The 25,297-nt window shown below is 39.4% G+C and overlaps 1 protein-coding gene across 2 annotated transcripts in view; it reads left to right on the forward strand.

Annotated features, from left to right (window-relative positions):
- Positions 1–25,297, forward strand: part of GALNT18 (polypeptide N-acetylgalactosaminyltransferase 18) — a 334,795-nt gene that overhangs the window by 199,910 nt on the left and 109,588 nt on the right. For both annotated transcript variants that reach the window (XM_081918367.1, XM_081918366.1), the window contains one exon: positions 15,997–16,189. In XM_081918367.1, coding sequence (XP_081774493.1) covers positions 15,997–16,189 — 193 coding nt within the window. The remainder of the gene's footprint in view (positions 1–15,996; positions 16,190–25,297) is intronic.

Raw genomic sequence — 25,297 nt, forward strand, 5'->3', positions numbered from 1 at the left:
TTTATTTTGCCACAGTATCCCAAAGGCCAAAGGCCCAGTCACAAAGTTTTTGCCTAGCGTCTGATGATCTATAATAGTGGCACCAGGTGAACCTCCTAGAGGTTGTGGGTGCATTCCACAAATTGGTAGCCACTACAGAATAGGCCCGTTCTTGTGTTGCCACCCTCTGAGACTCTCGTGGAGGGGGCACACAAAGCAGGTTCTCAGATGATGATCACATGGTCTGGGTCAATTCATGAGGAGGGGCAGTCCTTGAGCTATTGCAGTCCTGAGCAATTTAAGGCTCTATAGGTGAAAACTTTGAATTGGCACCTGTGCAGTCAGGCTAGGATTGGCGTTATTTGCTCAAACTGTCTTGCCTTGGTGAGCAACCTGGCTGCTGAATTCTACACCAGCTGAAATTGTTCAGGGGAAGGGACCATAGGGCAGAAATAGTGGCTGAATGATTTTTTTATTATTATTAAGGGGAGGCTATAAGAGCATAAGAAGATCCCTACTGGACCAGGTCAAATGCCCATCTAGTCCAGCATTCAGTTGTCCCTGTGGTCAACCAGATGTTTATGAGAAGCCTGTAAGCAAGGCCTGCAGGCAACAGCGCTATTACTTCTCTACTGCAGATGCACCCTTTCCTACTGCGCATGTGTTATGGCAAACAAGAGGTTGGGTACCTTAGTTTGCTGGGATCATGCAGTTCTGCCCATGGGATTAATTGTTTAAGCATGAACAGAAGCTATCCAATATGGTTTAAATTGAGAAAGGAAAGAATTCTCTGCCTCTTCACACCTATCCCTGGAATAAAAGTAGAAAGGTTATGGTTATGCTATTAAGACTAATGCATTTGTAAGTTCTGCTCATGATGATAATGTAAAATGCTATCTCTAATAGCAAAAAGTGCTCAGGCTCACAGAGGAGTATGTACTTTACATGCAATATGTAGCACCTGCTGTTAATGGCTTTGGTGCATTTGGAATCTCATCGCCTTCACCGTGCATTAATCAGGAACTCTGTGTTGGTTTATGCTCAATGCCATGGAAGACAGAGGTAAGCCTTACCTGTGAACAAAGTTGAGCCAGAGTGCTCTTGTTGTTTGGCCTTTTCTGAAGCTGCACTTTCCCTTAAGACACTCCCAAAGCACTGCATACAAAAACCCTATTGGATGAGGGAATGTAAAGGTTCTTTTTCCTTTGCTTACCTTGTGGTTACCATGCAAACAGCATGGTATGGTGGTGGTGGTGGGTTTAGCCTTTTCTTCTTCTTTTACCCCTTCAGACTAGATTCCACTAGTGCATGAGCTATGCCTAGTCTAAGCTTCCTGGTTGGATTACTGTAATGTGTCCGACTTGGGGCTGCAGTTGAAGATCATAGTGGAGCTTCTGTTGCTACAGAATATACCTGACAAGCATCATCGTATTTTTTTCTGGGCTCAATTCAAAGTGTTGTGGCCAATTACCTCAAGAGCCACCTCCATTCATTTGAATCTGCTTAACCGTTGAGATACTCAGCTGGGGCCCTGATCATCAACTGGAGCCCCAAACTGTACCCCACCCCAACCACCTGAAGTACAGCAGTCTGACAACTGAAACAGGGATAGAAGATATAGGGATGCTCTGTGGTAGAAGTTCACTTGGCTCTGTAACAGCTTGCTAATGGGTTCCAGAGGTAGCTTCGCCAACAGCGGTGGCTGCTTCTGCTTTTGTCCTGAGTTTTAGCTTTCTTAAGTCATAATGTTGGTTCATTGTTTGGTTCTTTTATACATTTGTTTACTGCCTTGAATATTTTCTAGAGAGGCAAGTTCAAGGTGTTGGTACTATGGATCATGAGGCCCTATGGATCATATCAGTAACTTGTGTGCAAACTGCCTTGAGACAGTGTTTTAGAAGGTGATTGATAAATAAGTTATAGTAACAACAGTACTGTCAATAAATAAAATAATTTGCCCCTAAAAATTGGGACTTCCTTTTTTCTGTTTCATCAGAATACTTGATGCTCAAGATTGGCTCTGCTATGTGTCACACACACATGGGCACAAATCCCTTATTTTCTGGTTGAATGGTGTTTGGACAATATTTCATTTGCTTCTAGTTCTTCTGGCTGTTGTTAAAGGAGTTTGCATGTAAATGTGTGTGTTTCTGACAATAATAAAAATAAGCTATAGAGAATGTCAGCGTATTATTCTACCAAAGTGGTTTCTTAATCTAGTTAAAATTGATGTGCAAGTTATTGCTTTGAAAAATCTTAGTTTCGTAGCATGGGAATACACTGCAATCATACAGTTATTCCAAACTCCTCTTTAATGTGACTGAGAAAGTCTGGAATGCTGTTTCTCTGTATTTGCTGTGACATCTTTTGACAAAATTGGCTGTTTACCAAGCTGGAAAATACTGATATTTGATTCGTAACACGATTAAGGCACAGTCAAGCAGACACTGAATGCATTAACAAAGCAAGACTTCTGTATAAAGTTCCTTGCATTTTTCATTTTTTAAAAAAGAACTCGTACTTGGTTTTTTATTTTTATTTTTATCATCTATCTATTTATTCTTATCCCATCTTTTCCCTCTAATGGTTAAAAGTAGCACTACTCTTTAATGAAGGCATATGCTGTGAACCACCCTGAGATCTTCAGATGATGGGCAGGATACAAATTTAAATAATAATAGTAATAGTAATCCACACAATCATATAATTGTAGAGTTGGAAGGGACCCAGAGGTTCATCTAGTCCACCCCCTGCAATGCAGGAATCTCAACTAAAGCATCCATGAAAGATAGCCATCCAACCTCTGCTTAAAAACCTTCAAGCAAGGAGAGTCCCCAACCTCCCAAAAAGAATCTGTTCCTCTGTCAAAGAGCTCTTAGAAACATCTTCCTGATGTTGAGCCAGAATCTCCTGTCTTGTAACTTGAATCCACTGGTACGGGTCCTACTCTCCAGAGCAGGAGAAAACAAGCATGCTCCCTCTTCCATGTGACAGCTCTGAAGATATCTGCAGATGGCTATGATACCTCCTCTTTCTCCTCTTTTCCAGGCTAAACATACCCAGCTCCTTCAAGCGCTCCTTGTAAGGCTCAATTTCCAGATCCTTGATAATCTTGGTTGCCCTCCTCTGCACACATTCCAGCTTTGCAATACAGTGGAACCTCGGTTCTCGAACACCTCCATTGTCATACGTTTTGGTTCTTGAACGCCAAAAACCCGGAAGTAAATGCTTCCGTTTTCTAATGTTTTTTGGAATCCGAACATGCAATGTGGCTTCCACTGAGTGCAAGAAGCTCTTGCAACCAATGGGAATCCACACCTCAGTTTTCGAATGTTTTGGAAGTTGAACGGGCTTCTGGAACGGATTTTGTTTGAGAACTGAGGTACCACCGCATCCTTAAATTGTAGTGTCTGGAAGTGGACACAGTACTCCACGTGTGGTCTGACCAAGGCAGAATAGAATGGTACTATTACTTCCTTTGATTGGGACACTATACTTCTGTCGATGCAGCCTAGAACAGCATTAGCTTTTTTGCTGCTGCATCACACTGTTGACTCATGTGAAGCTTCTGGTATACTAAAACCCCTACAGGCAAACCAGGTCTCCTCCATCTTATATTGGTATAGCTGGTTAATCCTGCCTAAGTGGAGAACCAGACATTTGTCCCTGTTTAAATTCATGTTGTTAGATTGGGCACAAAGAGCAAAGTATCAACAGGGTGACTCCCTTGCTTTTGCTGCAGAAGGCTTAACAGGACTATCCCTCTAGAAGTTCATTAACTTTGAAAGGGAACACATATGGAATATAACTGATTTGTAAATAACTGTTGATGGCTAAGGTAGGAGTGTTAATTGTGCACTATAACATATATAAAAATATTACATGTATTTCCACATCAGTGGATAAAAAAATGGAAGAAAAGCTTGTGCAAAATTAACGAATTGCTTTGGAACAGAAAGTGTTTATGAATCCCAGAAAGGACTGAGACACATTTATACATTCCTAGCAGCATCCCTCCCTACAGTATTTCAGTGGCTCATTGTTTCTCTGCTGGTAGTTTACATACTAAAATGAAAATATATAAATGCATGGAAGTAATAAATAAATATTACCCTTTTCATATAACTTCATGATGTGTCACTTTCTCCTGGGGGGGGGGGATTATTGGGTGAATCCTTAGAAAAGGTAGTTAACCAAACTAAGTATATCTAATATTTCTATGCCACCTCTTCATAATTTTGAAATTAGCTTAAAGTACTACAACAGAACAGAGGCAACACCCTCCTACTTTCAACCTTTGCCTCACATTACCTCATTCATCTACAAACAATCCTGCCAACTGTGCTGTAAAAAGTTTCAGCTGCCCATTTCTGCAGATCAAACTGCTGTTAAAGGCACAAGAGCAGGCCAGACCAGTTTTTTCCCCAATCAGCAAGGAAATAAGGGCCATTAAAATGTCTAAGCATGCTTGAGATTGGAACATCTTTTGTTTAAAGATAACCACAATGCTGAATTTTTTTAAAAAAAAACATCTTGTGGAGAATCACCGCTACACACCAGGAAAGCCACATACTGAAATGGTCTGCTAGTGTAAAGCATGTGGTGAGGATCTGCTAACACAATGAGCAGGTGCTTTGTGACATTGCTTCTAATGGTGTGAACTGGCCACCATGGGTACAATTGGTACAATTCAGTTTTAATTATGCACTGCTACATTGTACTGGTAAAATAACTGCTTCCCAGTATGGGCTGAACGGTCTGTGGCAATGCTACAAAAGAAGGTTATCCATTCCAAGTCAGACCATTGATCCATCTAGCTTAGTATTGTCATCAACCAGGGTTGCCAACATGGTTCCATCCTGATGCTGTTTGACAGCTTATCCCACCACCCCTGACTTTTGGTCCTACTAGCTGGGACTGCTAGAAGCTGGGAGTCCAATAACCACTGGAAGCCACCATTTTGGCTACTCCTAAGGTACACAGCTTTCCAGAGTTCAGGCAGGATTATTTCTTAGCTCTACCTGGAGGTGCTGGGGGTTGAACCTAGGTTATTTTGCATGCATGCAAAACATGTATTTCATCACTCAACTATAGACTGTATATTCCAACGACAGACAGGATTTTTGGTATTAGCATTATTCTGAAACAGTAGGGCTACAACTCTGTATCCACGTAGCTGTTAGCAAACCCTCCTGAACACAGTGGGGCTTACTTCCAAATCCACATTGTTCTGTAAGTAACTGTACACATGCAGTCATGTCTTTTTCATTTTCAATAATGAATTTGAATATATTTGTAAGGTTGGTAAAAAACATAGGAAGCTATAGCACTTGGTAGATCTGTGCATTTGGCACGAGTTTCAATGAAACCCTTTTTTCTTCCTTGATTGACTGTGACACATGCAGTGCTGGCTTTTGTTCTTGCTGTAACTTTTCAAGAGCCCAGGAAGAGATAAGTACAGAATTATAAAGTAGGTAGCTCATAATCTAGGTAAATATTGAAAAAAAAATTGCATTGTTTTCCCTCCTTTTTTGTACGCAGAGATGGCATTTTTGTTTTCTTACTGTCAAAGATTTCATAAGGCAATAATGAATGCTTCCCAGAATTACTACTTTTGATCCAAAGGAATTAAACAAGAACACATTTGGCTCCATCCTTTTATTATTAAAATTTTAATTGTGACACTTCCTCTGATGGAATAAAAGTGAGTTTTCTGGATGAGAGAAGAGGTGTCCTAATACTCTATTACAAAACTAGAGGAGCTGTTTTTGAAGGAAACCAAATGAGTAAATTTTCTTCTTCCCTCCCTCTTAATGTGGAAAACTTTGTATTCATGCCATTGCCATTGTTCTATGAGGCAAGAAGCGGAAGGGAGATAGAAATCGGAAGGCGGCAATGCAACTATGACTATGGTATTTATGGGCCTAGGAGCCCATCAGAAAGTAATTTTACCCTATGATTTTATCCAATTACTCTCGCTTATCAACATTGCCCATAATTCCTAGCTCTCATTACTGGTCTTTCTGCTGTGCATAACACACACACACGCACGCACACACACACTTCCTCTCTTACAGCTTTATTTCAAGGCCTCATTGCAGTCAATTATTTTAGCAAGAGCATTTATAATATTTAAGGAGATTGTTTCCATATGATGAATATTCAAAGTGAAATACTGGTTCTTGTTATGGAGAAGTAATGAAGAACACATCAACATGATGAACCAATCTACTCAATGTAATAGACACAGAGTAAAGTGATACCCTGTGCAGTTTAAGCAAATAAATAAGAAAAATTGCAGAGAAAAATTACTAACAGAGGCACTGTTAATTTTATGTGTTAAAGCACACAACCAATAGCTTTGTGAGGTTATGAGCTTGCTTTTTCAATGTTGTTTTTTTGAAATTATATCTACAGCTCCTTTACGAAACTGAGGACTTGTTTGCATGCTGTTTTTCATGGGAATTTTACCAGAAAATAACCCCCATCCATGCACACGTACACACTTCATTCTTGAATATTTCCTAGAGAAAATAGTTATGCTCTTCTCTGCTATGTTTTGTGGGAGAAGAATGCCACATCACCTTACAGTCAAGATGTTTGGAGAGAAGATCACAGAAAATTAATTGTCTCTGTACCTCAGTGTGATGTTTTACTTCTGTGGTAACTGTTTCTAACTTCAAAAAAAACCAGAAGCTTCCTCAAATATGCAGTAAATAACGTGGACTCTTTTCTCAAGGTTAATGAAAGGGTTACCTTCATATAAAATCCATTGACTTTATTTTAGGAATCAGCATTTAGGATTTGTTCTTTTAGAGAAAACTGTTGCAATGAATACAAATTCTGGACCCATCAGCGCTATACCGGCTACAGCAGACAGAAATCCTCTCATCACCTGAAGCGTATTACCTGGGCACTGTGCAGAAAATTGAGAGTAGAATCCCAGCCCATCTGCTGATTTGAAGATTCCGGCTCACATTCCGAAATAACAACCTTGGGTCTAGTTTACTAAGAAACTACAAATTAGTCATGGAAAATTGGAGCTACCAAAAGAGAATTAGTTCTACAGTGCTAGGTAAATGCAAATCAACCCCTTTAATGCAGGTTTCACTGGCACATCTAACATCTGATACAATTTGATCTTCTTTTAAAACAGAGCTAATTGGGAGGAAATTTTGGCTCATAAAAGAGAATGAAACTGTTGATTCTCCCTGAAGCATTTGACCAGATATCTCATTTGGGAACTATGTGGGCAGTAATGGCAGGCACATTGCCATAAACATGTATTTCTGATTAGCTAGTGTGATGGTTAGGGGAACGTAAGGGCCCAATGTCCAGTTGGGTTCAAACTAAAACAAATTAGAAATATAACAGATGCTTTACAAAGGGTATTGTATGCTCAGTTGTATAGTGGCCATAATGGAGAGGTGTTTCATACATTTTTTCAGGACATTATTTAGCACCTTGCTTTGCTTTTGTGTACTTTGTTAACAAGGAAAAAAAAGATAAGATTTGCATAGATTTGCATGAATAAAATGGCTGAAGCATCAGCTATAGCCATGTGTTTGTGTTGCTATCCTCCTGGTTGTCCATCAGGCCTCATTGTCCCTGGAATAGTTACCAGTAGATGGGAATTTGCAGTCTGATTGGCTTCTAGTCTTGGAGGACTTTATTATCTATAAGCAATGAGTCACTCTTATATCATAGGTGTACATTACAGTCTGTTCATAGAAAGTGGGGGAATTAATGACAGCCAGATCAATTTGCTGCATGATTTTTGTCACTCGTTGAAGACTGCATGAGACAAGATGTCTGTTTCAAAGAGATGTGAGTGTGTAAGACTGGCTTTGCACAAGCAATTTCTATGCCAAAGGGCTGTGGCTTTTGGTATATGTGATAATTCCCACTGTGAAGTCAAGTGCACATTTGAAGTGCTTCCAGCAATATTCTTAAAGTAACACACCATCCAAAAGCAGTCACAGTGAAGCTATGAAAACTGCAAGTATAAAATACTTTTTAAATTAGTACATTTCGGACTGGATATATTAGCCTTCCCTGCACTATTTTAATACCATAGGTCTGGCAGTGCTGTTCACAACTGCTGTGCACAAATACCATCAATCTGTTATGCTTCTTTATCCTTGTCATCATCCTCATCCTGTGAGGGTTTTTTGGGGGGAAGTAAGAAACACACCCTGGGCAAGCAGCTGTAATGGGAATTGCTGTGCCACTTGTACAAAATGTTCACAGCAGTGCTTACATTAGTTAACCACCTTCCATTTTGAAAACAATAACAAGAAAGATATATGAATCTTCAGAGACTGTGTTGTAGAGCTTCAAATTAACACAGTTCCTTTTTATAAATGTCAGCAGTGGGATAGAAGGAATCAGTCTAGCTGGGCAACATTTGAAATGTCATTTTCTAAATTTACAATTGGCTCACACTTACTTGTAGACTTTAAAGGCTATTCCTCTGGTGCTCATTCAGTGGAATGTTGCTGCTTGGAATTTGTTGAAAAGGGAATCTGCAGACAGACAAGGAGAAACCACTGGTAAATGTTACTAGCTTCTCAAAGAAAAGAAAAGAGAAAATTGACCTTAAAAAGAAAAATGTGGCGTATGACCAACATATATCTTTCAATATATGGGGTTAATTTAATAGAGGTCTCTGACTGTGACATATGCAGAAGTGCAAAAATGCACTTCCATTCTGTAGAGATTCCTGTTTATGATTATTACTTTGTCAAAATTAAAATAAACAAAGAAGAAGAAAAAGAAACTGGGATGGGTAAGGGCAGGTTTGTATGGAGCCTATCCTGTACTCTCTCATATTTATGCCAACTGAGGCATATGACTGGAATCCAACACTCTGTGAGCTGGACTTCTGTTCATGTAGTGGATCTTCAGCTTCCACTAGTCCCCTGCACACCCCACAAAATCTATTATGTAGGGTCCTCTTACTCTTTGGAGAAGATTTAAAGGGCTCATGGGGAGGGTCAAGGGGGTGGGGAGAGGAGAAGAAAGTATACAGTGCACAAGTCCCATTGTGCAAGTGGAAATACTTCCGCTCATGCAGGTACTTCCCTGTGTTCTCCCCTCAATTTTAAATGCTATACTAACCTTATATTCAGAACAGCACCTTCTTTTGGATGTCAAATGCAAGTTCCCTGAGATCAAGGACTGATGACAGAGGACAAGCTTATGTTACACACACATTCTTGTAGATCAGTTTGTTTGTGACTAAGAATTTGAGTTCTGACCCTTGTAGTGTTAACTGGAGAGGAGCTTTTTTTCCAGGTAAATGTGCTCATTGATGCTAAATGGAGTGCTGAATAAAGCAAGCACAGCTCTCAAAGAGCTACGTACCTTGCCTGTGTTGTGGTTGGCAGTCTACATCCGCCTGTCAGCATAAGCTGCTTTTCTCTTCCCTCACAGAAACAGCAGCAATCGATATGCATGAATACCTTGGTTTGTTTTTTTCCTGGAGTTCGTTATTCAGCAGGATGTTTAAGCACATGCCTAATTTGAAGTCTTCGGGAGGTTAATTCTGTTGACTAATCATGTCTTTAAACTTTATGCATATGGTTAAATACTTTGTTAAGGAGTTGTTCCGGTGGAATGAGAGGAAGGAGGAGGAAATAAAATCATCAGGGCATCATGCATATTTGTGTATGTGGCAGTTATTCTTGGTCTTTGTGAACTTCTGTTTTGACAAGGCAAAAAAGGAGCTCTGAAGTGTATTGAGTCATGTATAGGGAAGGGCCATGGCTTAGTGCTAGAGCATCTGCCTTATCTGCAAAAAGTTCCTGGTTCAATTCCTATCATTTCTAGGTAGAGCTAGGAGGGACTGCTATCTGAAATCTGTGCTGCAAGTCACTGTATACATTGATGAACCAAAGGCCTGATTCAATATAAGGCAGTTTTCTGCATTCTGCAATGTCAGTCACATAGAACCAGCAGTTGAATTACCGGTACTTACTTGATGTGTTTCTGAGATCAATTAGGGAAAACTAGCTGAATCCAAGGGACAACAAGAACAGGGGAATTCCCTCCCAAGGCTAGAACTAGGGAAGGAGAACAGGAGAAGAATGGCAGCTGTGTAAAATATGACATTATATATTGTTTCCCAAACCCTTTTTCAAGGAAAAATAAATCCACTACATCCATAAAACAAAACAAAAAGACAAGCCCTCCTTCCTGATTAGACCTGCTCATAACCTCTTCTGAGAGTTCCCCTTCTAATGGATCAGAAGCAAATGAGCTTGTCTTTTAGTGCACAGCTGCTGCTGTTGCTGCTGCTGCTGCTATTTTCCTTCTTGCATATTTTGTTAGCTGTCTTGACCACCTCCCCCAGCTTATTACTTCTAAGAGGCAGTTGTGGAACAGAAAGCAACAAGCAAAGTAGGAATAAATGGCTCTGAGTCTTAAACTTAAGAAGAATCCAACATTTCAATATCCTTTCTGTTTGCTGACCTTATGCAGTGGCCTTTTTGGCAAGTGGTGCTGGAGAGAGGAGTGGAAATTCTAAGGGGGCACAGTCTCCACCAAACACTAAACTACACTGTGAGCTAAGGACTGAGTCCAGTAATTCCTGTAGTACTGTTGTACTGGTAAGTTCAGACTGAACACAGTAACCTCATGTTACTGACACAATTTCACCTAGAATTCAGGGCATCAGAAAGAAGATCTGACCTGAATTATCTATGTGGATGTTTGGTACACATTCAGGGCAGTATGGTGTTAAGCCAAAAACAAAAATCAGGCTTCCCCTTCAACAAAATATGCTTCAGAAATGTTAGCAAATTGGATCTTGTGACTGTCATGTTTATGTGATATCTCCCAGGGTCAAGGGTTGAAGTTAAAGACTGTTGATTATTATACTCTATATACTCTGTATATCATATTCACAGATTCAAAGTCCAAGCATTCCCTGTGATGAAAAAAATAACACATGAAATTCTAATGCATAGAAAACCATAGGTGAGATTGACACTTACGAATGTGCAATTCTCAACGAAGATGAAAGGGGAGGAGGGCTTGGGGGAAACCAAGCCATATATCTTTAGATTTTCTTAAGAAGCACACACCTCACATGTGCAGTACAAAAGATGCAGCTTAGTGCAGGAATAACCGGAAGGAAGAGGCACTTGAATATAGATGGAATATAAAATACGAACCCAGACTACATTAAACTCAAGCAAGTTAATCAATAGGGGTTTTTTTAACCTGGCAGAATAAACCTGAAAGAATAAACCCAGAAAACTGTGAACATGGAATCTCTGCTCTTGTATATTAATGCATGTATCTTACATCTATATTTCAGAATTTCCCAGCCTGATGCCCTTCAGATTTTTTGGGACTACAACTCCCATCAGCCCCAGCCAACATGGCCAATAGTCAGGCATAATGGGAGTTGTATTTTGAAACATCTGGAGGGCGCCAGGCTGGGGAAGGCTGCTATTCTGCCTTGTAACACATGATGGGAGAAAATGAGATATATGCCCTCTTCAAATTAGCCAGGCACTACCTTAAGTAATGCATGCTCCACATTGTTATATTCAGCTGTTTTTAATAGGCTTGTCAAGGTCATGTTTCTCATCTGAAATGAGGGTTTGGCATGATTTTCGTCCCCGAAGTGAAATGGAGCTGATCCCAGGATTTAGCAGAAGCAAAGTGCCTTGACAGATTAAGAAGTGCTACATATTTAGGTGACTGAAAGCCAGTGCAAGCTACCAGTCTTTCATTAGTCTCTTGTCAGAGTCGTGGTGGGGGATGGAGGAAGAAGGGCACTGCAGAAGAAGCCAACAGCTTAATCTTCTCAATTTATGTTAAAAATAAAGATAAAAGGACAAGCTTCTTGACATAAGTCAGGAGTTATGATCCCGGATGGTAGAGAGTGTCATTACATAAGCTGTTTTCCTCATATATATTTTTATCTTGCCTGCTGAAGCTGCCTTTTGGGCCTATGGGTGATAGTGTAGGAGTTGTTGTGTGGCTCAGTCAGTCTCCAGAGACAGCAATCAAAAGAGTCTACAGAATTTTTTCTAGAGTACATTGTGTGGAACTGCATTAATAAAGAGCTGTTGTTGGCAAATGTATCTGAATTGAAGAATGTATGGCTGTGACTTAACTAGCTGCTGGTTTTGTATTTTCTAGGAACTCCAGAAATTAATGTGTATGTTTGTATGTGTGTGTGTCCTGTACACCTATGACATGCTACAGAACTGGTCAGTAAGCATTATATCCCAACCACATTATATTTTGTAGCTTTGATGAACATAGGAATGTTGGTACTTAATTATAATTACTTTTTTGCATTGGCAAGTAATTAAGCAAGGCCACAAACTGTGGCTTATATGACTGGGCATTTAAGTCCCTGTGTCAGTGTGAGATGAGTCAGTGGCCTGGTTTGTGCATCATACTAAAGACGTGGTTTATAACAAACCACAAGCTGTTCCACAGACAATTAAACACAACATGACTCTCTCTTTTTCAAACATTTATTTAGTTTTCCAGCTACTCTTGTCATGTGCCTTTGTAACTGGTTGAATGTTTGGGATGTGGTGGCCAAACTAACCATGATTAAGGAAAAGTGCTGGGTTCACATGCGACACCAAACCATAGTTAAAACAAAGCAAGCCATTAACAATACATGACCAGATTATAGTTTGTTGGCAATAAGCAAATAATAGTTAAGCCACTGAGCAGGATTTGGATATCATAGTGAGCCATGGTTTAATAAACCATAGTTTAATAAACATAGACTTAGCATTATGTGTGAACCAGGCTGTTTTCTTGCATTGGCACAAGGAACTCACTTCTAGCCAAGAATTAACACTGTTTCCCTTCTTCCAGTACAACAAAGTTGTGGATTATAAATAATTTAAATGGTCCAGATTAAAAACATGCCAAGTGCCTGTGTATGTGGGGGAAGATCACTGTATGTGAGCTTCAGTTTACAGACGTTAAGCTTCATCCTGTGTACTGTTCTGAATCTGTACAGCTGGGGAGATGCATTTATTTTATGGAAATATTTCTCCACATTTTTGTATTTTACATCCAGAGAAGCTGCTTGCAGGATGCTAAACTATATTATATTATGTCAAATACCATTCAAGGTCTTGGAGGTTCTTGTAATAAATTATGAGGAAGGGCTCGACTTGTGAAATGTCAAGTCACAGTAAAGTGTTGCATCTGAATAACGTCTCATTGATTATCCATGACCTGACACGCTGTCTAGCAGCTTTTGCATTTCAAAAACCTCTTTGTTTTCTCAATATACCAGCCATTTTTGGTTACTCACACACAGAGGGCAGGGGAACACATTTCCTCTTCTTTTTTCTTTTAAAGGAATACAAGCCAATCTGACTGAAAGTCATTGTGAGTATTGGAGGGAAGTAATGTATTTTGGGGAGCACAGATCTTTGAACTGTAGCACGTGCTGGGTTTCTATTCATAGAGCCTGTACCCATCCCATATATTGTTCTATATTTGGCATAATATGCTATATTAATGTATTAGATTCTATGGGCTTCTGCCCAGTCATAGGTCTTTGGTCAGAATTTACATAGCAGGGAAAGCTGCAGAGAGAAACTGACATTGTACCTATTATTACTTGCCGGATAATATCATCCATTTGGCTTCCCTTTTTCATTTCATCAGAGTGATAGGCACTATAGTGCCTAATATTTATTGCAAGTTGATAAAGGTAAAGGTACCCCTGCCCGTACGGGCCAGTCTTGCCAGACTCTGGGGTTGTGCGCCCATCTCACTTAAGAGGCCAGGGGCCAGCGCTGTCCGAAGACACTTCCGGGTCACGTGGCCAGCGTGACATCGCTGCTCTGGCGAGCCAGAGCCGCACACGGAAACGCCGTTTACCTTCCCGCTGGTAAGCGGTCCCTATTTATCTACTTGCACCCGGAGGTGCTTTCGAACTGCTAGGTTGGCAGGCGCTGGGACCGAGCAACGAGAGCGCACCCCGCCGCAGGGATTCGAACCGCCGACCTTTCGATCGGCAAGTCCTAGGCGCTGAGGCTTTAACCCACAGCGCCACCCGCGTCCCTTGCAAGTTGATAGATATCCCTAAAATACAAAGGCCTCAGCAGAGATAGATGTGTCTGAATACTTTATTATGTTTTCTTGATTGTTAGCTCAAGAAAGATAACTATTCACTTTTGATATCTAACATACTTATTCACTTTGAAATGAATAAAGTGAGGCGGGGTTTCATCCTCAGATTGTCAGATATTGATTCTAGGTGTTTTGGGGATGGCTACTGTGTTTTGCAGATGGCGCTGTGGGTTAAACCACAGAGCCTAGAGCTTGCCGATCAGAAGGTCGGCAGTTCGAATCCCTGTGACGGGGTGAGCTCCAGTTGCTCGGTCCCTGCTCCTGCCAATCTAGCAGTTCAAAAGCACATCAAAATCCAAGTAGATTTTCCTCCGGCGGGAAATAGGTACCACTCCGGAGGGAAGTTAAATGGCATTTCCATTCGCCAGAAGCGGCTTAGTCGTGACCCGGAAGCTGTATGCCGGCTTCCTCAGCCAATAAAGCGAGATGAGCACTGCAACCCCAGCGTCATCCGCGACTGAACCTAATGGTCAGGGGGTCCCTTTACCTTTACTGATTTATGAGATGTTTTTGTAAATATCTCCCACTTTAATCTGATGTACGAGTAACACTGTCTTAGCAAGGATTGAGTTTACTCTTACTATATGTACTACCAGAGCCGTTGCTAGGTGATCTTGTGTGCCTGGCAGAACTGTCCGGATTGCGCCACCTAGCCATGGACAAATTAGCTCTTATTCTGCTTCTCCTCCAACTCTTCCCCCCATTCAATTCACTGTATTTAAAACCATTTCTCATGAGGCAATAATCAATGTTTATATTTTAGGGTTATGTCCCACCTCAGCACCACCTAGCTATGGCCCTGTGTAAAGTAAATAAAATTAAAATAAAGGCACAAGTAAAGCATCTTATTAACTGCTTAGTACACAAGATAATGCTAAGTCTATGTTTATTAAACTATGGTTTATTAAACCATGGCTCACTATGATATCCAAATCCTGCTCAGTGGCTTAACTATCATTTGCTTATTGCCAACAAACTATAATCTGAAGTCATGTATTGTTAATGGCTTGCTTTGTTTTAACTATGGTTTGGTGTCGCATGTGAACCCAGCACTTTTCCTTAATCATGGTTAGTTTGGCCACCACATCCCAAACATTCAACCGGTTACAAAGGCACATGACAAGAGTAGCTGGAAAACTAAATAAACGTTTGAAAAAGAGAGTGTCATGTTGTGTTTAATTGTCTGTGGAACAGCTTGTGGTTTGTTATAAACCACGTCTTTAGTATGATGCACAAACCAGGCCAATGACTCATCAAGGCGAGCTACAAACATCCTTTTTAAAAGTCATGAAAATTAATTTAAATAAACAATATTTCACAACAACATTTAGAAGCCACTGAATCAGTAAAACCTGCAAGTGCCAATAGATCTGCAGTGTGAAAACACTGCCAGCTTTGCAGGCGTTTGCGGCTGTTCAATTTTTTAGGATTGAAGTTCCAATGCTTTGCACACTGAATAATCAGGACACATGCTAAACCTGGCAGTGTTTTGGACCACCTGTGCCAGAATTTGGCTATTGTTAAAGACTGACCAGATAGCAGACTGACTTTGTGTAGTTAGATACATATCTTTCTGGAGTAAAGATATTGGGCTCATTGAATGGTTGCTACCTGTTTATGAAAGCTTTTGTATAGCCAGCCTAGGGCAGGCTGGTGTTTAGCCAAGTCTGGCTTGCCAACAGATTGACTTCAGTCCCAAAGGCGCACTCCTCCATTGTCTCCTGAGACAGACGGATGCCAACCAGGCTTGATCTTGTGAAATATTACAGTAGCATTGTAAAAACTTACAAATTTGCACCAAACCTGAATATTACCTTGTATAAATAAAAGTTCTAAATTGCATTGTTGTTGTTGTTAAAGAAAATCATATATATTATTGTTTTACAGAAGCACCTCTGAAACCAGAAGAAAATCCTGCAGAGGCTTTTACTGATTCATCCCTCTTTGCTCACTGGGGTCAGGATCTGAGCCCCGAGAACAGACGTATTGCCCTCAAACAATTCCAGTATTATGGCTACAATGCTTACCTGAGTGATCGTCTCCCCTTGGATAGACCATTGCCTGACTTTAGACCCAATGGGTAAGGAATACCTTCTGGTGGGCATAATGCATGTTGTCTTTGGAATATTTTTTAAATTGTAAATTAGTCAATTTTTGAAAACTTGAAATGTATTAAATAAAAAAGATAGACTCTGGCCCAGATCAAGCACTTTCAAGAACAATAGATTATAACAGATGAATTAAGAATGCACTTAAATATCTTCCATCAAGAATAATTCAAGTGGTTTAATGTTGGCTATGCCCATGGTCTTCAGAGTTCTTATCCCAATAATTGTGCATAAAGTAAGGGCTATTTCACATAATTAAATCAACACCAGGTTCAACTTCGTTTTTAAAACACTCCAGTGGGGAAAGAAATGAAGAAGTAAACACTTAGCAAGTGATACTTGGTTTGTTGCAATAACATTAAAGATTAGAAAAAGCACTTTGGGATGTGTATGTGTTAGCAGACTTTGCAGCTTAGATGAATTATATTGAGGTAGTCACAGTTTCTGGAGTTCAGAGGCTTTATTCATGCAGGGACTATTTATAGGATGAGTAGAGATAGGAAATAAAAAGTAGAAATTTTGTCTGTAAAGAACAACAGAAAAAAATGACCCAGCTTTTAAGTTGGAGTTAACTTAGACAGAGAAGTTTACAAACAAGTGCTGGTTAGGTTAATAGATAAACAGTGCCCTTATGTGGTTTAAAGCAACACATACATTAACTAGAAACTTAGGAGAAGGAAATATACAGTGGTACCTCAGGTTACAGATGCTTCAGGTTACAGACGCTTCAGGTTACAGACTCTGCTAACCCAGAAATAGTACCTTGGGGTTAAGAACTCTGCTTCAGGATGAGAACAAAAATTGTGCGGCGGCAGCACGGTGGCAGCAGGAGGCCCCTATTAGCTAAAGCTAAGGTTAAGAACAGTTTCAGGTTAAGAACTGACCTCCAGAATGAATTAAGTTCTTAATCTGAGGTGCCACTGTCTTTGCTTTCCTTCAACAGTATGCTGTGTTTAGTTTTGTAAGAAGACTGTAGAACAGCCAGTATCAATATTGAGTGAATTCTGTGGACAATGTGCCCTTGCAGTTCTCATGACTCCTTCTGAAGATACCATCAGTATCTCTCATACTTGCAAACCAAAGTAGAATGCTTTTCTACATTTCTGCTATGGGCCAGAGTAGCAGATCTTCTTCCATGTGAGGGGAATTATATAAATGGAGTGTCCCCCTGGCCCCAGAAAAGCAATTTTCTCTTGATCTCTGTTTATAAGAAGTAATGGGGGGCACTTCTCTCAAATATTCAAAAAAGAAGCTATTCAGAGATTTTAAAGTTAATAATGCCACTTTTATTTTTGACCAGAAGCTAGAACCCTTCTTATTCAAATCCACTCTACGTATAAGTTTAAAACTATTGTACGGATAACAACTAGAAATGTGGCTGCTCTACATTGTAAAAACCTGTTCATCATAGCAGCTTCAGGATCTAGTATATCAAATGCTTCTGTTGAATGAACATGAACCTTATTCACAGAAAGGAACATTGCTTTATTCAACAGCCATGCTGGGCAAGTGGTGTTGGTGTGTCAGACCTCAAAGCAATAAAGAACCCTCTCTATGTGTGTGTTGGATTGGATGCAAAGACAAGTCAGTATATCTGAACCAATCTTCTCATTTCAATCTAAATAGCAAAATTATAAACAATCTGCCTCCTTGTTTAAAATGTAAATTAATTTAGGGAAAAGTTTCTAGAGTTAACAAGACATTTCTGCCAGAATATCAGGCTGTCTCTTTCTATTTTCCTTATGAAATTATGCTCCCCAAGGATTCCATTTAAATTTTTTATAGCTTTAAGTATAAAATTTTAAAAGTGTGTGTGAGAGAGACTCAACATTATTGCAGCTATGAACAAATTATTACAGTTGGGATTTTAAAGAAAAAGTTAGCTGCAGTTTTCATAGTCATATAAACTTTAGTTAACTTAGTGGATGTGCTGTCTAGTGTAGAACTACTGTACAGTGCTACCTCAGGTTAAGTACTTAATTTGTTCCGGAGAGCCGTTCTTAACCTGAAACTGTTCTTAATCTGAAGCACCACTTTAGCTAATGGGGCTCTGAATACAATTTTACAGCTGGATTGTGATCACTTGTGTAGCACCCAACACAGATCTTCCCTGCTCCCAAGCAGAGAAGCTGAGAAGCAATGCTTTAAGGAGTGCCCTGGCTCCCACTGTGTTAGGCATTTCAGGGTGCCACATTGCCAATTGGCTCCCCCCAGGGGAAAAGCCAAGCAGCAACACTTTGAGGAGGTGCCCTGCTTCACCCCAAGTGCTGGGGCACAGTCTTAGTGGAAGTGGCGGAGTATGGAGTGCAGTGACAGCAGAAGTGGTTGGTGGGGTATGGCAGCAGTGGGGGCAGGAGACAGCAATTCCCATTTTGCCCGTCTTCCAAACTGATTCATCAAACCCATTGTTAGTTTTGGAATCAATAGTTTGGAACCAAACTATTCTTCCTGACAAATGCATTGGCAGGTTTCTTTTCAAAACAAGCTTGTATTTTCTTCTATACATGTTCCCCCTTCTGCTGGCCTATGCAAGCTGCTTGAGATGAACTATCTCTCTTATTTCATGCAGATCTACAATGAAAGATAGTCATTGTATAGACACAGCTCTTTCTCCCCCTGTGTTTCTTAATCTACTTTTATGGTTCAAGGATGCCTTTGACAAGCTGTTTACTGCCTGACCTGTGTCACTCCAATCTGTTATCTAGTACTGTGCTATACTCAGTGAGTAAGGCAAACTGTTGACAGCGCCTGAGCTGCAGTACACTTGACAATATCGTGAAGAAATGCCAGTCTATTTCTGTTTATGAAATGGGATGTCAGCTTGACTGTGTACTATTTCAAGTATTGCAGCTCCATATAAGGAGCACATTGTGTAAAAAATGGCAAATCATCTAGTCTTCATCCTGAAGAAAATGTGGCTAACTGTTAGTTTAATAAGGACAACCCAGAATATACATTGGACTGGATGCACAATTATTCTTTCACTCCAGCTAGATGCAGACTCCCCACCACCCCTGGTCCGGTTTCCCACAGTTGCCTGTGAAGCAGAGATAACATTCTCTACTAATGGAAAACAGGGGGAATGGGTGATGGGAATGGAAAAGAGTGAGCAGTGTATATGGTAAATTCCCAGGGAGGATGCATTGAATAAAGGGGCCATCAAAAAGCTGCAGAAACATGGTTCTCAGCTATGATTACCTTTGCATTGGAAACGCAATGCAATATTGAATGAAAGCTCTTCGGCGAGGCAAACTAAAATAGTTCTCTGCTCCTCTTGGGCTTGCTATAAGTACCTGTTGGCTAGAATAGTATCCAGGAGGCTCTGACTTTTATCCTTGCTCAGAAAATTCAAACTGCACCCAACAAGCCAACATATGTGATATGTATGTATTTAAATGAATAGGAACATAGGAAGCTACCATATACCAAATCAGACCATTGGTCCATAGTGCTCACCATTGTCCACACTGACCGGCTTTCCAGGATGTTTTAAGTAAGGCTCCTTCTCACCCTTTCCTGGAGATGCTCTGCTGCTGGCTCTTCATCTTGCAAATGAAGCAAAATTTGCTCTATGGCCTTTCTGTTTGCTAAGAATCCCACACTTGTAGTGCACCAGTAGTTTAATATCTAATCTCTCATGTAAATATGTGTTACAGATTAAAAAAAATGGGGGGGGAGGGGGTGTCTGTTAGAAAAATGGATGTGTGTGTGTGTACTCCACCACTGTGGAAGGCAGAGAACTTTATTTTGTTTAAAACAAATGATCTTTATATAAAAAACAGACTCATTTATGCTCTGCAATTAATAATAATAATAATAATAATAATAATAATAATAATAATAATAATTTCATTTCCATACCACTTTATATTTTAAAGAAAAAAATCAAAGTGGTTTACAAAGCATTAAAACATCAAATAAAACAAACCAGAATAAAATATTACTGAATAAAGTCACATGTAAAGTATACATTCAAGGCAACATAATTAACAGGAAACTAAAATATTATCTTAAGAATCACAAATGCAGCCTAGGATACAAAGATATATGGGTGGGTATAAACTCAGTGTTGTAGGTTTGAGCCCCACGTTGGGCAAAAGATTCCTGCATGGCAAGGGGTTAAGGGGTTTGCATAGATGTATATGAATGGGGTGTGGGTGTGGCTGTGGTCATTTCCAAGACTGTCATGTGGTCCACAGAAGGTTCCCCATGAAGGAATGCAGTTCTGGTGCTAACAGGCTTCCACACCTACACGCAAGTCCCCATATCATAGGATTTTTATTATGAACCATTGGCCTACCAAAATGTCTGCACTGAATAACAATATTAAACAAGATATCTTTTTAAAACAACAGCCCATTAAAATCAGTCCATTCTGCTTCAGTCCACTTGTGTATTTGTGTGCCAACATGGCATTTAAAAAATAATTTTACCTATTTTCAAATGGCTGTTATTTGATCAGAAGCATTTTGATTGTGGGTGTCAATATTTATTGATTAAAAATATTGTCTCACTAAGACAACATAAGAGGGACGCGGGTGGCGCTGTGGGTAAAACCTCAGCGCCTAGGGCTTGCCGATTGCATGGTCGGCGGTTCGAATCCCCGCGGCGGGGTGAGCTCCCGTCGTTCGGTCCCGCCTCCTGCCCACCTAGCAGTTCGAAAGCACCCCCAAGTGCAAGTAGATAAGTAGGTACCGCTTTATAGCGGGAAGGTAAACGGCATTTCTGTGTGCTGCGCTGGTGCCGGCTCGCCAGAGCAGCTTCGTCACGCTGGCCACGTGACCCAGAAGTGTCTCCGGACAGCGCTGGCCCCCGGCCTCTTAAGTGAGATGGGCGCACAACCCTAGAGTCAGGCACGACTGGCCCGTACGGGCAGGGGTACCTTTACCTTTACCTTTACCTTTAAGACAACATATGTTTGAAAAAAACTGGATTATTTGTAGACTGGTGTTTCACAGAAAGTGAGGCAAATGTTGAAGGCAGAAGCAACATATAAGAGAGTGACAAGGGTTTTAGCTCTGTTCTGTTCTAGTGTTTTAAAAACTAATATCAAAATGAGGAAGAACATAGAAATTTGATTGATAAAGAAATTTGATTGAGTACCTACTCTAAAGAAACTCTCTCCTATAATCTGAAAAAAGAATGATATGCAAACAAGAACTATGCAGTGTATGTATGCATGCATGTATGTATGTATGTATGTATGTATTTGTACTTATTGATTTTTTCAGTTAGGTGTAGACAAAGCTAGCAAAGAGATAATAAGCCCTTGGAATACTATAGCTATCATTAGCCCCTTCCCTTTCTTTTGGAGAGATTCTGCTACTCTTTTTCTTAACAGTGAGGGATAAAAGGCCACCTATGAAGTTGTAATCTGCCAGACATACTTATGCAAATATTATCTGTTTCTTTGGCTATCATAGACAAACAGCTTAGGGATTTGTGTTCCTCCTCTCCCCCCTCAAGTCAAAGAGTGCTCCTGTAACTTCAATAGTAGATTGTAGATAGAAAATGAGTTTATTAGGGTGGACGAAAAATGTTTTATGTAAGCTGGCCTGTAGTCTTTCCAATAACAAGGTTTTAGAAACCAGAGAACCATAAAATTAGGGGGAAAGCATAGAAGAGTGTCTAGTTCTACCTTCATCTATAGACAAATTGTCTTCACTTAAACTATTTCAAACCAAAGCCTGTCCAATTTCCTTTTTAAAAAAGAAAGGGGAAGGAAATTGTACAACTACCCTGGGTATCATATTTATTATCACCCATTTTACTTAGAAAGAAGCAATTTTTGTATATTCAACCATAACCTGCTTCTCCACGACTTATTTCTTTCTGTCCATCTTACAATGACCCTGCTACATCATTCTCCTCCTACTTTACAGCATCCTTTCAAATATTTTAAGCTGCTGTCATGTTTGCTCATAATATTCTGTCAAAGCTACATGCTCCCAGTTCCTTACAGCATATATCAGATATTACCTTTGTCCATCTTCTCTCAAATTTTGAGCTTCTTATATCTTTCTAAAAATGCATTATAAAATGGACATAATCCAGTTTAGTGGAGGATTAAACTGTCTTCAGTAGACAAGTATACCTATTCTTACACACAGTATTTCTCCCCCCCCCCCAAAAAAGGATTTTACTTCACACACTCCACAGTTGTTGGTTTCTATTTACCGTAAGTAAAACCTCAGTTATCCTTAATTATGAATTTATATGTAGTTTCATTTGTTTTCCCCTCACACTTTTCTTTCCAAGATAAGTAGTTTATAGCACGTCACATTAAAAATTATGTTGCGGCAATGTACGCTTCTTCCACTTAAACATTGGACAAATGTGTTTATTAGATTATTAAGATCAACTTTCCCAAATACACGTAAGAGTCTTGTATGTACAGAAGTAGGCTTCTGTTAATATATTTCCAACTAGATGGGGATCTGTGACATAAATGGTGGCTGCACACAAGGGGCTGTTTTTTTGTTACTCTGTATGTTCCCTTATTCCCTTTGCATGTGAGGGGAGGAGTTATCAATCTTCCGTTTGTTTATAGGAACAAATAGAGGGGTTTTTTTTTTCTGTGTCCTATCAGATTCTGGTTTGATAAAGTGGCTTGTTCACAAAGTGGTTTGGGCAAATTGCTGTTTGGTTGAGCTCAAATGCAGCAACAAACTATAGTTTGCTGTTACATCTAAACTAGACTATGGCATCTACTTAAGCTAGCAGTTATGGGCATCATGAGCCTTGCTTTTTAAGAAAATGGCCACAGTTAGAGCACGGAGTGGGATGTTTGGAAAGACTAAGATGTATGATTATTTGTTTGTTGGGTATTAGCTACAATCTTGCCCGCATGTTTTTTTAGAAAATCTAGCTGTCTAGAAAGCCCAAAGTGCATTTTAAGAATAATGAATGATTTACCCTTCTGAAGCATCGTATCTTCATTTTATAATGAACACACACACACAGATGCAGAATTTAGATGACCATATCTTGACTTAAGCATCTGAGATTTGTTCATACATGAATTCCCTGGCTCCTCCCTGCATGATGTGAACAATAAAGTCGGGAAGTTTCTAGTTAATAATAGTTTCAGTATTTGAAAGCATGATTTAATATCCTGGCTTGCTGCTAAGCTGGTACCAGAGTTTCTCAGTTTAGCGAAAACATGAAACAACAATCAGGTAGAGACTTCTGGTTTAATCACATCTCATGCAAAGGGAGAAGTAAAGATTCTGTATGTGTGCATAAAACACTCATATCTTGGCTTATTAAGAGGAGATTTGATTGTTGAAATCAAGCCACTGTGATTTATTGTCAGTTAACAAACCAGGATAATAAAGCTTGTGTGAGGGTGGGGGCGCGGAGATGAAACGGGTGGACAGGTGAGTGTTTGGTCCCAAAACGAAGACTTGTATGTACTGTATATCCACACCCAAACATAATATTACCTACTTTAGAATTATGGAGGGTGCCTGCCTACACACTGATGAAAGGTCAATATTTTCCCCACATGAACTTTCAATAAGTTCTTCTCTCCTTCATATAGATCAATAAAACTGAGTTTATTGAGGCTGTAAACTCCCAATTTCTTTGATCATATAATTTCTTCACACTGAGAACATTCTTGTTCTCAACCTTCAAGGAAGAATGTTAACATTTAAGTGACAAAAATTAATTTTGATGGTTTAATGTTTCTTCTTCTGGGTTCTACTTTATTAAAGACAATAAGAAATCAGCAAGCTATAATTAAATCTATCCTGCAGAAGTTTTAAATGGCCAAGAACTCATTATTACTCTGACCTTTTATCTTAGGAACCAGCCTGCGCTTGTTTGATGCTTTCTATTTTTTCTCCTTTTAGAATAATGTGGTCTTTTTAATAATCTGAACATTATACTTACAAATATTGCTTTTTATATGCCTATATTGACACATTGAGTCAAATTAAATTCCTGCTCCTTAGTTACTAGCGATAAAAAGGTCAGTTAATTTTGATTCTCTCAGTTTCTCTTTTTCTTCCGTGTTTCTGCAGCAATTTTCATATATATACACACTATTTTAAAAAGCTCACCCTCAAAATTCATCAGCATTTTAATGCAAATTTCTCCCGATAAACACACTTGTATGCAGTTTTAACTAATGTACACATTTTTGCAAGTGATTTCTCCCAATAGAATGCATTTTTGTATGTTATTTTAATGAATATATTCATTTTAATGCATGCTTTCTAATACATGCATTTGTAAGCGTTGCTTGATTGGAGAAGTTGCATTGGAAAATTCAAATAAGTACAAATTTCCAAGGATGTCTGTGTTTTGGTCCTCTTGTTGTTTTGGAAAGTGTCAATGAGTTAAATTCACCTTTAAATGCAAACTGAATTTAATTCCTTCACCATTTCTATTAGTTATTAAGCTATATGTGATCTGGTTATCTTATCTGATTCATGGAATGTTTTTCACGAGTATACAAATATTAAAATTAAACAAACCGACAATATAATATTCATGCAACTTTAAGCTCTTTGCAGAGAATTAAACATTAATAAAGGGAGTATTTACACAGCAGTAGTTGCTCTCCTATGGGCTTCATTGAATAGCATTGACAGTTTATGCAGCATGTTGAACTGTTATAGAAGGAAGTATTTAAATCACAGTAATTTATCCCAAGTTTAAGTTATTGTAATGTAATGCTGATAGTTCCTTCAGTGCTCAACTAAAAAAACCCTGTAGATATGAAGAAATCATATATCCAGTGAGACCTAATCCCTAGTACTCAGGTAATTTCACAAGCTTGTTAACTCACTGTATTTTGCCACCAATATAATGGAGGCATTCTATCATAAAGATTTGAAACATAGAGCTGCAATCGATTGCTGTGCTCTCTGTGTTTTGATGGCTATCAGTACTTTACTTCTGGTTCTAGACTGTAATGAATATGTTGGCCAAAGGAATGTCTGCCTTCCATGTGACTTATTCCCAGCCTCTCAAGTAAATATGCATATGTCAATGTAACATATAATTGAGGGCCAAATTAGTTGGAATTCATGCAATTAGCAATTGCATGGATATTTTTTTTTAAAAAAGTA

The sequence above is a fragment of the Podarcis melisellensis genome, assembly GCF_964234715.1.
Source record: "Podarcis melisellensis genome assembly, chromosome: 1".
In the NCBI taxonomy this organism is placed as follows: domain Eukaryota; kingdom Metazoa; phylum Chordata; class Lepidosauria; order Squamata; family Lacertidae; genus Podarcis; species Podarcis melisellensis.